General features: G+C 46.2%; 5 protein-coding genes across 5 annotated transcripts; 2 read left to right on the forward strand and 3 right to left on the reverse strand.

Annotated features, from left to right (window-relative positions):
• Positions 1-175: 175 nt before the first annotated feature.
• I302_106795 (6-phosphogluconolactonase) lies at positions 176-1,420 on the reverse strand (the record flags this gene model as incomplete). Its single annotated transcript, XM_019192552.1, has 5 exons — positions 176-338; positions 399-524; positions 627-989; positions 1,117-1,258; positions 1,357-1,420. 5 exons carry the CDS (start codon positions 1,418-1,420, stop codon positions 176-178), a joined length of 858 nt encoding a protein of 285 aa, XP_019045549.1.
• Positions 1,421-2,480: 1,060 nt separating this feature from the next.
• I302_106796 (uncharacterized protein) lies at positions 2,481-3,275 on the forward strand (the record flags this gene model as incomplete). The annotated part of the gene is made up of 6 exons (XM_019192551.2): positions 2,481-2,503; positions 2,590-2,612; positions 2,677-2,706; positions 2,816-2,847; positions 2,984-3,067; positions 3,174-3,275. The coding sequence occupies 6 exons, from the start codon at positions 2,481-2,483 to the stop codon at positions 3,273-3,275; spliced, it is 294 nt and encodes a 97-aa protein (XP_019045548.2).
• Positions 3,276-3,672: 397 nt separating this feature from the next.
• Positions 3,673-8,755, reverse strand: I302_106797 (uncharacterized protein; the record flags this gene model as incomplete). Its single annotated transcript, XM_019192550.1, has 14 exons — positions 3,673-3,763; positions 3,830-3,964; positions 4,036-4,054; positions 4,121-4,196; positions 4,290-5,521; positions 5,573-5,696; positions 5,756-5,867; positions 5,930-6,373; positions 6,428-7,386; positions 7,453-7,617; positions 7,672-7,821; positions 7,882-7,950; positions 8,009-8,603; positions 8,679-8,755. 14 exons carry the CDS (start codon positions 8,753-8,755, stop codon positions 3,673-3,675), a joined length of 4,248 nt encoding a protein of 1,415 aa, XP_019045547.1.
• Positions 8,756-9,454: 699 nt separating this feature from the next.
• On the forward strand, positions 9,455-11,378 carry I302_106798 (uncharacterized protein; the record flags this gene model as incomplete). The annotated part of the gene is made up of 6 exons (XM_019192549.1): positions 9,455-9,703; positions 9,778-10,007; positions 10,357-10,603; positions 10,761-10,907; positions 11,035-11,121; positions 11,205-11,378. The coding sequence occupies 6 exons, from the start codon at positions 9,455-9,457 to the stop codon at positions 11,376-11,378; spliced, it is 1,134 nt and encodes a 377-aa protein (XP_019045546.1).
• Positions 11,379-11,910: 532 nt separating this feature from the next.
• I302_106799 (uncharacterized protein) lies at positions 11,911-14,615 on the reverse strand (the record flags this gene model as incomplete). Its single annotated transcript, XM_019192548.1, has 4 exons — positions 11,911-12,228; positions 12,298-12,752; positions 12,866-13,970; positions 14,100-14,615. 4 exons carry the CDS (start codon positions 14,613-14,615, stop codon positions 11,911-11,913), a joined length of 2,394 nt encoding a protein of 797 aa, XP_019045545.1.
• Positions 14,616-14,992: the final 377 nt, after the last annotated feature.

The raw sequence follows: 14,992 nt of genomic DNA on the forward strand, positions 1-14,992 counted from the left end.
TGTAAGCGGATAAAAGAAACGTGGTTCCATCACAGTCTGATCGCTCTCTAACTAAAGTAGCGACACAACGAAACGTATGATAATGGGTCAGAAACATATACCCCAAAAAGGCGCAAATGAACAGACACAAACATCTTCCTCTTCTGCTTCGTGATACTAACTCCTCGACGACAGCTTACTCATCCCCTTCGGCCGCTCTCCTCTCTGCTCTTCGCTTAGCAGCAGCCACAGCCTCCTCAGCTTCCTTCTCATTATCGATCCACCTGAATGCCGTAGGTGGATAGTTGGTTCGCGAGGCAGCTTGGGAATCGGCAAAGAAGAATACCAATCCGGGGGAGCTATATAGAAACCACAATGTTAGTAGACAGCGCAAATCAACCACTGCCTAAATCACTCACGCAGGTCGTACTCTAGAACAAGGTAATCCTTCCTCTGGTCTATCGAGAATGGCATGTAACATATCTGCTTTTTCGTTTCCTGATACGACGAATACCGCTCGATAACAATGTGTAAGGACGGGAAGGCTAAGTCGAATAAGGGAAGTTAGGTCAGCATATCCCACGAAGTAACAGCTGCTATTCGCTGCTCTAATAGTGTCGGATGGCTCAAAAAGAAAGCCAACTCACGTCATGGTGATCCTTCTCTTTGGGCCTCTGGGCGCATCATCCAAATAAGCCACCCAAGCATCTCTCTCCGATAATAGCTCATGTCCAGGGAACAATGACGCAGTCTCTCCATCAGGTCCTATACCCAATAACATCAAGTCGAAAGTGGGATATCTGGCTGCATTGGATTTGGCGAAATGATCGATCAGTTGTTTCTCGTACTGGTCTGCTAGTTCTTCGAGATCGTCCAAGAGGTTTGAGTCGACGGTATGGATATGATTGGGAGGTATGGGCACGTCGGAAAGGAAGGAAAGGATGTTGGAGTGATAGTTTGAGTCTTCCGACTCGAGGGGTACGGCAGCTTCGTCGCAGAAGAATACTTCCCTGTGAATTGTGCGTGATCAGTCGATACAATATTGATGGAGGTGGTAAAGAGGTGTGACTGAACATATAGGCAGATAAAAAGAAGAAGGAAGAGGAACAAGATAGGCATGAAAAATGATGTACCCACCACTTATCCCATTGTACGTTCTCCTGCCCGACCAACCCTTTCAAATTCGCAGCTAAACTTCCTCTGGACAAGGCGATGGTGAATTTACCTCTCTTCTCCACTGCATCTCGTTGAGCTTTGACCACAAAGTTGGCAAGGGAGTCTGATCACGAGGGGTGGGTCAGCGTTAGAGAGAGACGAACTTGTACCGTCCTAGAAATAGGTGATGTATAAGAAATACCAATAAAGATCAGAACTCACCTTGTAAGACGTCTACTTTGGGGAAAGAGTAGAACACGGGGGGAGCGGGTGGTGGAGGGGGCATCTTTGTATATGGTTTTATTCGTTTCCGCGTTGATGGATAGTTGGATGGTGTATCTCCGAAATAGTGTTACCTCGAATATTCCAAAATCGCTATGATATCCAATCCAATCGCTCTCGCTTTGGAAGATATGATCCAGATAGAATGAGAGATTGAATGTTGTTATAGATGATCAATCTCCAAGGAATGCCAGGTGATCAGCTGATATGACAAATGGCTGTAGTTGATTGATGAGTACAAGGAGGGGGGAAATAGAGTTGAGTATATATCGAGTTGATCAAAGGGGTAGCTGATTCTTTCCAAAGGAAGTGTGAGGGATGATTTGCTTTATATCCTTCAATGAGGTGTTGTAGGTATGAAGGTGGGAAGACGAGGAAAGAGGTTGTTGTTGTTGCTGATTGATGATACGCGACAAGAGAAAGGAAAGTGGTTATGGGTTATTCGGGAGGTCCGAGTGTTCAAGGAGGAAGCGGTGCAAGGTAAGGGTGGGTCGAGTCGGTTGAGTGATTCGATCAAATTTGTTTGGCTTAGAATTGATTATTCGCCTCAGTAAGGGTAATTCTGATGAGATATAATGTTGAGCTGTGATGGACTGGCTGTTGTTATTGTGTATGTGTTATGGATATGGCTATGATTCAAGTCGAGTACGAGTACATATAAATAATGCAGAGTGAACAAGCAGTGAGTACAACTACTACTACTACTACTACTACTACTACTACTACTCTATGGGAATCAATCCCACTGCACCTGCACCTGGTAACAGAATGACGCACTAAGAAATGCTAACGTGGGAATACAAATACGAATGTACTAGATTGTTTATTACTCGTTTGGGTAATTCCTCGCTCATTGTAGGTTAATCTGTTATTTTCGGAATCGTATTCGTCAACTTGGGCTGATAGAGTAAGACTTAGTCCGAAGATCTAAAGTTGAAATCGGTGACACTCCTATCCTACTGATAAATAGTAAATATATCGAGACATACACCTTCACATACCTTGAGCAAGTCTACACAAGCTTACTACTCACCCACCATATTACACACGAACAACAAGTCAAGATGTCAGCAGGAGCATGGTTAAGGTATGTCCTCAATCTACGATACCCAATAAATCCCCGATCGTCTGATCAAAGCATCACGTATGGATCGTTAACATTGGGAATCATAGATGGGCGTTCATATCGACTTCGAGTATGTACTGCTTCTCAGGTTGGACAGCACATCGATAGTATACTGACTAGTGAGGAACCGTTAGTAATCGGAGGTGGCGTGTTGATAATGAGAGGCGAGTAAATTCGAGCGCGGTGTTCGATTCAAATCTCGGAAGATCACCTATCAATCATCAGATACACTTTGGGCGAATGGCTAATGTATGATTGATCTCCTACCAACAGCAACCGTGCCAACAGAGGAAGAGTTCTATAATGTCAGTCATCCAGTTCATCTTATCATCCCCATCTACCACTCGACAAGGACCGGCCCATGTCTACCATACCATCCCTCTCGCATAGCAAACCAAAACAAGCTATAATAACATAAACTGAACTTCCCCATCTACATAGAAACTATCCCCCGAGCTGAAACGAGAGATGGACAAGATAATACGCCAGCGAGAGGGCAGTCAAACGATGAAAGAGAGGTTAAATGTGGGTTTCATATCGTTTCGGTCTGAACAACCTCGCCAGTGTATTCCCCAAGCAAGTGGGTGCATTCGCTGATATCATATCGATGTGATTCCCACTAATTTCACAGGAAGCAGGAGAGAAGGACGAGATCGTATGGGGAGATCAACTGTCTAATCGACCGACTGGTAATTTCGGTCCAGGTGGTTTCGGAGGTACGAGGAGGTTGTAGGAATTCACGTATCTGCGCAGCGCAACATGCCTTCATTCGATCAACCTCATAAGCTAAAGGAAAAGCGTAAATCAATCTTCTGCTTTAGTATATCATGTATTATCATCGTGTAACACAACACACATACGTCACTTTTTTCAGCGACAGTTCTCGTTCATCGCATCGATGCATGGTCATGTCGATGAAGTAGATTGGATTGAACATCGAATTATAAGGTCTATCACTCTATTCCGTTATGATAATCATACGAAAAAAGGCTTTTCTCTCCAAGAGGATTTGGATACTGAATATACAACTACAGTTAAAAGTACAAACATAATGTTCAAATCCAATATACAAAACCAGGATATACATCCAATATATTGGATTTCAGCTCAAGCCAAAAGATTTTAATGGTCTATGCGCTCAACTTCTGACAGGCATTGGAAATTATAAGTGAGATCACAGATTTCCCACATGGTTTGGAGTACCAGTCGTCCATGTTACACCTAAGTCATCAGAACGATCATTAGTAAAAGATACTCTTTGTACCTCCTCCTGGGAAGTGCACCCACTCGACTAAACCTTTCTTCTTCTCATCGGCACTGGCCAGCGCGGTGACAGCTACGATCTGAGCTCTTTGCCTATCCGGGTTATCCTTTTCGATCATCCTCATCTCTATACTGGTTTGATATCCATCTTTCCTGGGCCTATCGTGATCATCAGATCTCATCAGTGGTGAGTTATAGCATAACGGGCACAAGGAGTTCTCGCAACTTACATGTTGATATCGAGCAACACTGTCGATGCGCAAAGAAAAGGTATATCATTAGTCGCTATCAATCAACCCAAAATGATCGCCTCACCAATCAACGGGCCTGAAACAGTCTTGAATATGTCTATAGCTTCTTGACCATCTTCAGCTTCTAATATATCTTTAGGCTAAAAGCGAAGGTGAGGTTAGTTCTCCAAAAGAACGAATCACTCCTGGATACATGGCCATATGAACGGCAAATGATGAGACACTGGACCTACCGAAACTATCTGTTTCTGCAACAGCTTAACCAGTAGCGTCCTGTTAATCTTATTATCCTCCACCACCAAAACTTTGACATTAGCTTTTGCTTCGCTTTTTCCGTCACCTGTTCCATTCCTCCCAGATAAGGGTACATTCACTGAACTTGGCCCAGAATCAGATGTAATCGATGTGCTCGCTGTATCTGGGAACGAGCTCGCTTCTCGTTCTGATGCCTGTTCAGTCGTCACGGGATGCCGTCTGTTGGGCTCGGTGTCTTCGGTCTTGGGTGTTGTGTCGTTGTCCCCATGTTCCACTGGCGATTGTGCAAGCTCCAATTCCTGCTTATATTTCTGTTTGGGTGACACAGATGGAAAGTATTCTCCAGTCGATAAGGATGCCATGGCCTCTTCGAGTTTCATATTTGACGGATTTCTATTCCCTGATCCACCTTTCGATGCGTACTGAGTGTCTTTCTTTGCCGAATGATCGCCGGGGGGGAAAGACCAATCGGGACGGCCAAAGCTATTCAGATCTCCTGAAACAGGTGAAGCGTGCTTCTTTCTTTGATCTGAGGGTCTCCCTTGATCGTTTCCTTCGGGTGACATCAGATGGGGGGTGTTGATCGCTCCAGAATCGACTTGTACTTTTTCACCGTCGTTTTCCTCGTCAAACATATTTCTCAACCTCTCCGAGTGATTAGGGAACAATGTCTCTCTCAGGATAGAGGGATTCATGGGTCGTTTGAATCTTCTGACTTGAAGATTCATCTCCTTTTCCAATTCCAGCACATCTTCATGAGCGGAATGTTCGTTGGTGATCAAGAAGACTATATCTTGTGTGTGTGCTCTTTGGAATAATTCTTCAGCCTGTTCGCGATTTTCCTCGATTCCCCCAAAGGCTACGACAAGTTGCGCATCTTCCGCATTCGTCACTATCTCACATCCAATCTTGGCATACTGTCGATTCAACGCTTCGCCTACCATCTCGATTCGGGGGCCATTATCGGAAAATCCTGCGAAGCATACCTTTCGATCGATATCCATCTGTTCATGATGCAATTTGAGTTGCCGTATGCTAGCTGTTGAACCCCTTCGACAGCCAGGTTCAGAATGAGACTCCGGGAACGGCATGGATCGAAGTGGGAGTGGTACATCAATCTGGACAGTGGTCCCTGCCCTTGGAGCCGAGGAAATCTCCATGCAGCCTCCCATCAAATCGATGATTCGATATGCTAAATGGACAGAAAGACCTATGAACGAGGTATCAGCACATGAGACGTTCCTTAATGGAATATACATACCGCTGCCGGTTGCATGCTGATTTTCCTTTGCCCACGGCTCGCCCAATTTGTCATTGACGAATGCCTGATGCATCCCTCGACCATCGTCCTTGATAGTGATGCTGACGAATTTGGTCATAGCGATCTGCAAGGAATCTTTACCATCAGTGAGACCTCTTGGAGCAAAGGACCTGAACTGCTCACCTCCTCGCAATCCTCAGGCGGCAGTAGATCGACGACGTCGTCAATGTATATCTCCACGCAGCCGTCAGAGTCGATGAATTTGTAAGCGTGACCAAGAACTTTTCCCAGCGCACTGCACGCCACGCATGCAATTAGCTGAAGCTACACACGAAACACTGCATGCATATCACGTACCGTCTCAATGCGCCCCCTGCATCCTCCGAGACCTGTTCTCCTAGAAGAGGAGGAATGATCTCAAAGATAGTCTCGATCTTACAAATAGGTTGACCATTGGCTTTTCTCGATTTGCCATCTTCTTCGATTGCCTCTTGTATTATTTCCTCAATTAGGACCTCGAGAGAAGTTTGCGTGCCCACAGGAGTTGTCAGCAAGCCGTTATCTCCGAGGGAGTTCGAATCTTCTTTTCCTTTGAGATCAAGAAACGACAAGATATTGTCGACAATCCCATGCAGAGTTTTGTTGGACGTGTCTACAGCATCAAGGAAAGGTAAGAGACCTTTGACCTGTTCATTGCCAGCAACGGAACCAGGAGATCGAGGGGTCTCAGCTATATCGTTCACCGATGACCGTAGAAGCTGTGTTATGCCTAGAATCTGATGGAGGGGTGTGCGCAATTCGCTACAATTCAAAAGGGTTAACACTGTAATTCAGAGCTTGAAACGCTGCACTCACTGCGCCTGTATATTTGAATAGGAGATCTGACTCTGCTCCAGAGCCCTGATTTTCTTCATGGCCAGTGCTGCAATAAGACATCCACCCAAAATCCAAATGAAAGGCAAGGCCACCAAACTTGAATCGACGAGTGATGATGGTGGCTCATTCCAAGTCGCAAACATGACGAACTTGATTTTACCGTCGTGACCCATAAAAGTCGTACCCAAAGCGGTTTGCGCTTGAGGGGGCATAAGATTCATGATCTTTGACGAAAGAGGATCCTCGTTCTCTTCTCTGTCCCACCAGAATCGTCTCGTGGCGAAATAAACTCTCAGAAACTCCGCTAATACAGACTCAACTCCGTCCGCATCAAGACGGAACCGAATGCGAGGATCATTGGCCGAAAAACCCAAGATTTCCGTACCTGACTGCCTGCCCCCGTAATTGATGACAGGTTCAACGTCCGCCGGCCAAGGTTCCCCTTTCAGATAGTCATTGATAATTTTTTCCTTGGTCTCAATCCTTGATTTCCCCTTTTTGCCTTCCACGCTGCCCCCCGACGAACTTTGTTTCCTCATAAATAGCTGGTAATCCTCGAGGTTGACCACGGCTACTGCATCAGCTTTGAGTAGTTGCCGAAGCGTATTGGCGGCGTCGTCGTATAGATTTTGGTTGGCTACGATAGCCTGTCTCCTCGCATCTCGACTGTCTCTAGGACCAGCTTTGCTGGCGACCTGAGTGGAATCCGAAGTATCAGGCGGTGCCATTTTGGCCTGTGATGACGGATGAGGTGGAGGCGGCAGCGGGGCTGATGGGCCAGATAGCCCAGAGGAAGATCCGCTGAATGAAGAAGAAGACCGTTTCCGCGAAGGGTACCGTCGCTTGCTTCCCGAAGGTTCGGGAATTAGCGATCTTCGCAAAAAAGTGATAGATGCTTCGTACATCGCGCTCGCTCGCTTCGCCATGTACTCCGATTGCTAAGCGAGACGAATGTCAGACAAAATTTCAAAATTGTGGATGTCTGGAGTGTAGATGTCACTCACCAGTGTTGCCAGTTGATATACCAACATATTGGACAATTTCAGCAATAACGATCGTTCCCGCTGACTGAAGGAATATCTAGCTTTCACATCGTATATATTCAATGTGCCCAGATCGACCAACGATCCGTCTTTTCCGTGATATCGTAGTGGAGCTGCGGCGAAGAACTGAGAACAGAGTCAAAAGAGCTCGTCGGATATTGATCCAAGAAGAACACTCACTCTGAAATGCTTGTCTTCGAATAGCGGATTATTTTTCGTCCGCCAATCCTTTGTACAATCAGCAATGACCCAACAATCCCCATCGTGGATATCTATGACATGACTACAAGCAGTCTGAGGGGTTGGTCGTGATTCGGATGGTTTGTCTGGCTGAGTATTTACATCGAGGTCAACTTGTGTGCGAAGTCGTGGAGGGATTTTGATACTCACGTCGGAAGAGTAGACAAATTCCGTTTCATCGTGTATGATAGCAACCAACGATTGTGGGATGTCAAAGACCTATATCCCGGATTAGTCTAACAATCAAGGAAGACTTCCTTAAGAAAATAACGCCTACCAGCTCAGCCATTTCAGCGTACTTTGATAGAACAGCCTTTCTCCCATCTTCCTCTTCGCCCACAAGCCCTAATCGCCTGATTGCCCTTCTCCTTTTCAGTCTGGTCGACTTGCTTGGCGTAGGCCCAGGTAGCCAACCGTGTTCTTGATAATGTGTTTTCATCCTTTTCCTTTCATTCTTGGCCGACCTCCGATCATCATCCTGAAATTCTTCTTCTCCTTTCGGCCCAAGTGCCGTCCTGGCAGTATCAAATGCGACGGGAATAGGATTCGACCCGCTCAAAGAGTTTTGCTCGTTGAAGTCGTAATCTTTCGGTTTGTCGTATGCCTGTATGTGAGGTGGATGTTCTGCGGCAGTTTCGAGATGTCTAAAAGGTCCAGGTATGTTTTCAGGTCGCGTGAACGGAACTCCATTTCCACCTATACTCGCATCCAGCGAGTCATCCGAATCACCGTGATGAACTAGAGGCGGTGGTCTGGGAAAGTGTGGTCTGTTCTGTGTCGGCGGAGGCAGTGTGACTGCCCAGTGCTGATCGTGCGTTTCTTCGATGATCGATGATGATCCTCCAGATGAAGACTCACGATCCCTTGCGTAGCTGAAGTGTCTCAGAGTCAACAATGGCCAACTACGCTGACGAGTGGTGAGACCACAGCATAATAAAGAGACCTACCATTTCAATGCTTCTGTCCATTCCTCTTCTGTCAAAGGGGGCGTTTCGCTGAATGGTATTGCCTCGTTCTGACACATGGTATCCGGGTGGATGCTGAGACGATACTATGTGTGGAGATGGAAACCATCAGAGACGGGTTGAGCCTTGTGTACTATTTGACCGAGAGGGGCACAATCCAGTCCAATCCTATCCAGTGAAATCCTATCCAATCCAATCCAATCAAATCAGATCAAATCAAATCAGATCAAATCAAATCAGATCAAATCAAATCAAACCAGACCGAGACAATGCAATGTAATACGATATTGGCGACAGTGACGGTGACGGTGACGGTGACGGTGACAATGATGATGAGGATGATGATCGGTAATAACAATCTCATTCTCTCCTGTGGTCCGAGGAATGGTGCTAAATGTGAGCATGCAGTTCAGGGTGATAAAAGGGGGTGACACTCTGTGATGATCTCTTTCATCATCAGGAAAATAATCCTATTCATCTATTACGATTTAATGGATCTGATTACAATAATTACAATTTTAAAACTTGATTCTATCGGGGTTTGACACCTATACGCCCAATCAAAACCACCCGTTTGCTGGGGTCAACACGTGTAGACATGTGACCGTCGCGTGCGTTCTTTGAATTCTCTTCCGGCGGAAGCTTGAAAAGGCAACGAAGCGGATCAGCGGAGGACATCTTAGATGACTCTTCAGAGTGAGGTATTCCTCGTCTCATCTCTCCTTTCTCATTCCATCCATATATCAAATCAATCTATCATGTCAGACCAGAGCATATCAGAATCACAACCCCCCGTCTATGGTACTCAGGCAGAAGCCATCGCAACTGAAGGCGAAACCTCGTCGCCCAAGAAACCCCGAGCGAGGTTAGGTCCCACCGAGATTGTCCATCTCCCAGCATCGGACTCTGAGCCAGAGGACGACGAGGAACCACCTCGTATACCCGGTGAGGCGCAGGATATAGGAGATGATGGTGATTTCTTGAAAGACTATCCAGAGGATACAGAGGTGAGGAACAACTTTGTCCTTGCTGGAGCGAAATCTCAACTAGGTCTTTGAGCTGACATGGTGGATCACGTTAGGATCTTCAATTACAACATCTTCGACTGAAGTCTTCTTCCATAGCTCCTCTGAATATACCTAGGTTCTCAAAATACCTCAAGAGATTATGTCTTAGACAAAATGAAATTACCTCGCCACTACCCTCTGGGGTGTTCGAGGGATTATCAGAATTGGAGGAATTGGATTTATATGACAACAGGTTGGGAAGTAGGGTCGAGGAAGAAGAGCTAAAGGGGTGCGAGAGCCTGACGTGAGTAGATGGTCCTCTTGTACTGTCTATCTGTATTTAAATATATCTGCCCAACATCATTGTCGGAGTAATGAGTCAGTAGGCTATGAGCGTGTAGTATGGAAGTGCTTGGCATACCCGCCGCATAGTCGAACTACGTTTAGTGCCATTTGAGTCCCTTTGTTCGTTCATTTTGTATATCAGGAGGACTGTTCCGATGGATATACCCATCATCCGAATTCCAGATATGGTTATAGAATGGCTTTCCAGTCGTCATTTTCAAGTCACAGCGAATATTCCTTCATTCCTCCAACTTGATTGGCATTTCTACAACGCATACAGGGACGAGCTGACTCCTCTTTTTCCCCAGCTCACTAGACTTGTCATTTAACAATCTCCGACATGCCCCCTCTTTACCCTCTTTGACCAAGCTGAACGTCCTATACCTGGTTCAAAATAAGATATCCCACATTGAACCTGGTAAATTGGATTGGTGTAAGGATACCATCACATCGATCGAACTGGGTGGGAATCGGCTCAGGGCAATTGAGAATTTGGATAGTTTGAGGAAGTTGGAGGAATTGTGGTTGGGTAAGAATAAAATTAGGTCTCTGGAGGTGAGTGCGGGTCTAGTTCGGGCTGGAGTTGGTTACCAAGTTGAGGATAGGGCGGGGTGAGAAGGACGGTTGTGTGATGAAGGAGATGTAGGGAATGAGGGGAAGATATAGTTTGATACGGATGAACTTTAGCTGATGGCGTCATTCATGCCCTTAGAACCTCTCGACGTTCTCGTCACTTCGTATTCTCTCTATCCAATCTAATAGAATAACCAAGATGGAGAACCTGGATGCGCTAGTCAACCTGGAAGAACTGTATCTATCGCATAATGGTCTGACCAAGATTGAAGGCTTAGAGAAGAATGTGAGTGTTTCGTGCTGTCCCGCACTCTGTAATTATATTATAACCCATCTGACTATTTCAGGGGGAAATATCCCCTTCGACCTGCAAGAGAGGACCAAGCTGACTCTCTGTTCTTGTTGAATTCCAGACGAAGCTCAAAACGCTTGATATAGGTAACAACATGATAGAAGCAATTGAAGGTATCTCGCACTTAACTGAATTAGAAGAATTCTGGGTGAGTGACCAACTCCCTCCACTGCACAACTAATTGAAATTCTCCAAAGCTGTTACTAACCGTGCGATATGGGACAATAATAGGCAAGCTACAACAAGATCCCTAACCTGCATTCCCTCGACTCGCAACTCCGTCCCCTACCAAATCTCGAGACGGTCTATTTGGAGGGTAACCCATGTCAGATGAATGATATGACGGGTTATAGGCGGAAGATCATCTTGGCTTTACCTCAGATCAAGCAGATCGACGCGACGTGAGTCCGTCCTTGACATGTCGTATGGGTATAGGGTTCGTACTGATTGTTGGGGTGTAATGTAGGTATGTCAAGCTTTCGTAATTTGATAGTGCGATACTGCACAGATCGCATAGATGGAGGGAAGAGAATTAGGAGGTTAGGTATGGGTAGAGTAGTGTTTCACTTGAACCTTCATCATGGAGAAATGGGCGGTATAACTTGTATACACGAGAGATTCCATAGATCACTGATTGGTGAATACATGTTTGGCCAGTGAGGCGATGTACATGATTAGACGTAGTCTCAACAAATCAAGTGGATAGGCAAGAACAACATGACTCGCACTCGGACATTTCATACATTCACATGTGATCATGCATCCTCACGGTACAAACATGACTGGATCAGTTATGAAAATACGCGTAAATCTACTAATACTCTATGTGCCCAAAGAATAATCCTATTCTACAAATGCAAGATCGTATACATTTAGCATGTCTTCTTTATCTTCTTCTTTTCTTTTCTTTTCTTTGCTTCTCAATAGCACTGTCCATTCAAATCCTCCGTCTCTTCCCATCCCTCTCGTCACCCCCCTCACTCTCCGGCCCAGGCGTAGCTTTATCAAGCATCTTCAATGCCTCCCTCACAGCAGAGGTCTCAATATCGAAACCTCTCTTCTTATTATTCTGATGATGATTATAACTCAACGAGGCTGAGGTCGATCCTGAGCTTAGAGGTTTGGCATTCAACGAGACTGGGGAAGGGGGCATGGGCGAGGGTGAGGGAGAAGCGAATCCCCCGAGAACATTGGTTCGTCTAGCTACGACGTCGGCGAGGAGAGCGAGGGATGCGAATTTGGCATTGGGGTGGGCCTATCGTTTAATGTAGGTCAGTCATTGCAACGTACAACATCATCAACATGGGAGGATGATTGAACCTACCTTGAGTTGTTTCCATGCCTGATCTGGTCTTAGTGTCTCATGACCCTCCTCATTGCCAGGACCCTCGATATGTACATGAATCATCGGTTCACCCGACTGATTTTCTACACTGGAGGCAGGTCCACCAAGTACGATCTCCCCCGTACATCCCGAACTATGTCCATGGTTCCCTCCGCACAGCTCTGGGTTCCCACAACATGCCATTTGCAACGGTGCGAGTATCGTTGGCTCATCATCTTCAAAGACTGGTACTGCTGGAGGCGGTGTAGGTGCCTTTGTCGACGACGGTCCAGCTTGTTGATTTTGATTTTGACTGGGCGATAATAACGATTTGATGGACATACACCCGTTAGGACCCGAACAGTTCCCACATCCCTTTTTGGTGGTGCTACCTTCTAATCCCTCGGTAGCGTCGGGATGAGCGTCTTCGAAGAGGTGTTGACAGAACTCTCGACCTGGATGATAACGATCGTCAGCATTAGCATGAGCGTACACACAGCGCTACGTTCTATGGTATTACGCTTGAGGTAGTCCAATAATGTGATGCACAGTAGAAAAGTCAACTCACCAAACGAATCGTTCTTACATGCATCGCAATTATCCGGATCACCTGTACAAACCGCCTCCTTCTTTGGCGACGTAGCCACCACAGCATTGTTCAAAGTCCATATAGACGATTTCGTGCTTTTCGATTTCAGCCGCAAAGGTATGGCCGACGCCGAACTTGTAGCTCTGACCACGGTCGGGGGAGGTATGCTAGCAGAAGACGACGAGGAATTGGCGATAGATATAGCTTTGGTGATTCCCGATGAACCCGAATGATTACTCTGTGTCTCCGAGGCAGCTCGGCACGCGCAGAATCCTCCTCCCGCACATAAACCACATCCATCGTCTATTGATTTCAAGGATTTAGTAGGTGATGAGATGTTGGGTGAGGAGAGGATGATAGGTTTGATATCTTCGGGTGAATTTTGATCTTGATTCACTACCACTCTACACAGGCATTCGTCGGTGGAATGACATAATCCGCATGAGGACGACTGAGGCTGAACCAAGGTGACGTCTCTTCGTATAGCCTGGTTGACCGTGGAAGAGGAGGAAGAACCCTGTTGGCATGGACAGTCCGGATCGGGATTAGGGCAGATCGGACAGTCCAGCGTATCTCTTCGTTGTCTTGTTTGGTTATTGGTAGTGGAAGTCGATATGAGTGATATGTCATTGTTAGGTTGATTATACGAAGCTCGATGAGTCAACGATTGTCTCCTTTGAATAACAGGACTAGGTCCAGGAACAAGCGAATCAATAGTATTTTGGTCCAGTTCCATTCTAACTATCGTTGTCGTGGTGGAAGGACTCATTCCCGATGATTTATTATTCTTCAAACTCTCCACTTCCACCTTCAACTGATTGATCATCAATCCCAAAGATCTCTTCTCCGCCTCCCAAGTATTCCTATCATTGTTGAATTCAAGTAATTGATTCTGTACGTTGTTCAATTCGTTCTTCAACCTTTCGTTATCCGTCTTCAGTGCTCTGGCCACTTCCTGTAGTCGAACGTTGGAATGGATTTCATCAGCTTCATATTGCCGTAATCTTTCTTCGAGGGTTTGAATGTAATCTGTTCGTCTGGCTCGGTGGGCCCGTTGAGAAAGTCGGTTCTGCGATTGGCGTTTCTGCAAACAGTACGGCAGTGTCAGCATTGAAACCTATAACAACTGATGAAGAGAAAGGGCGAAGGTAGCAAATATCACAAAAAGAGGTGCCAGAGATCAAAGAGAGAGCAGAGCCATACCCAAACTCACATTATCAGGTTCCTCCACACTAACCTTCCTACCAGGCTTAGCACGTTCGGGCAACACCCACTCTTTACTAGGTTTAGCAAAGATCTTCCCAGCGGACGAAGAAGTATCTTTCCCCGGGACCATAAGTGGAGCCACGGCAGCAGCGGCAGAGGAAGAAGCGGTGGGCGTAGAGGCCGTCGAGGAAGTACGAGAGGGCATTGCCGGACGGGTGGAAGGTGAGGGTGCGGAGGGGGTGGTGGTGGTGGTGGTTGATTTGGGTGGGAGGGGTATCTTCATAGATGATGATGAGCCTACAGAAGAGTTGAGGAGTGGTCGAGCAGCAGGTGTAAGTTGAGAGGAGGATGCGCTAGGTTTAGGTCTAGGCATCATTGGTCTTTGACCTGATGACGATGGGCGAGGTTGGACTTTCTGGGTGGGTTGTTTAGGTAACATTGTGGGTGCTGGTCGAGTGGCGAGGGATGAGGAAGATGAGGTAGGAGGGGGAGGAGGTCTAGGTTGAGGGATGGCTAATGACATTTCCCCTGTGTCTTTGTGTTATAGTTGGATGGGAGCGAGAGTGAGAAGATGGAAGATACTATGAGAATGATGGGAGATCACCTGTTGGTAAGGAAGTAGAGAAACGATTCGACCGAAATTGGAGTGTAATGGTGATTGAATTGATATTGCACTGTATGGTCTATGGTGTAAGGTGAGGTGACAACGGTATACCTGTGGTATGGTCCAGTCCAGTCCAATCAAGTCTAGTCAACCAAGCGAGCGGCAAGAGTTGTAATATCCCTAGTTTCGCTATTACTCCACCCTGCTGTGTTCGATTACAAGCACAGCGAAAATTTCTTGTCTAATCAGATAGCGCTTGGTGTGAGTTGATTGAGTTGAATTGAAGAGATATCGGC

Source organism: Kwoniella bestiolae, chromosome 5 (assembly GCF_000512585.2).
Source record: "Kwoniella bestiolae CBS 10118 chromosome 5, complete sequence".
NCBI lineage: Eukaryota > Fungi > Basidiomycota > Tremellomycetes > Tremellales > Cryptococcaceae > Kwoniella > Kwoniella bestiolae.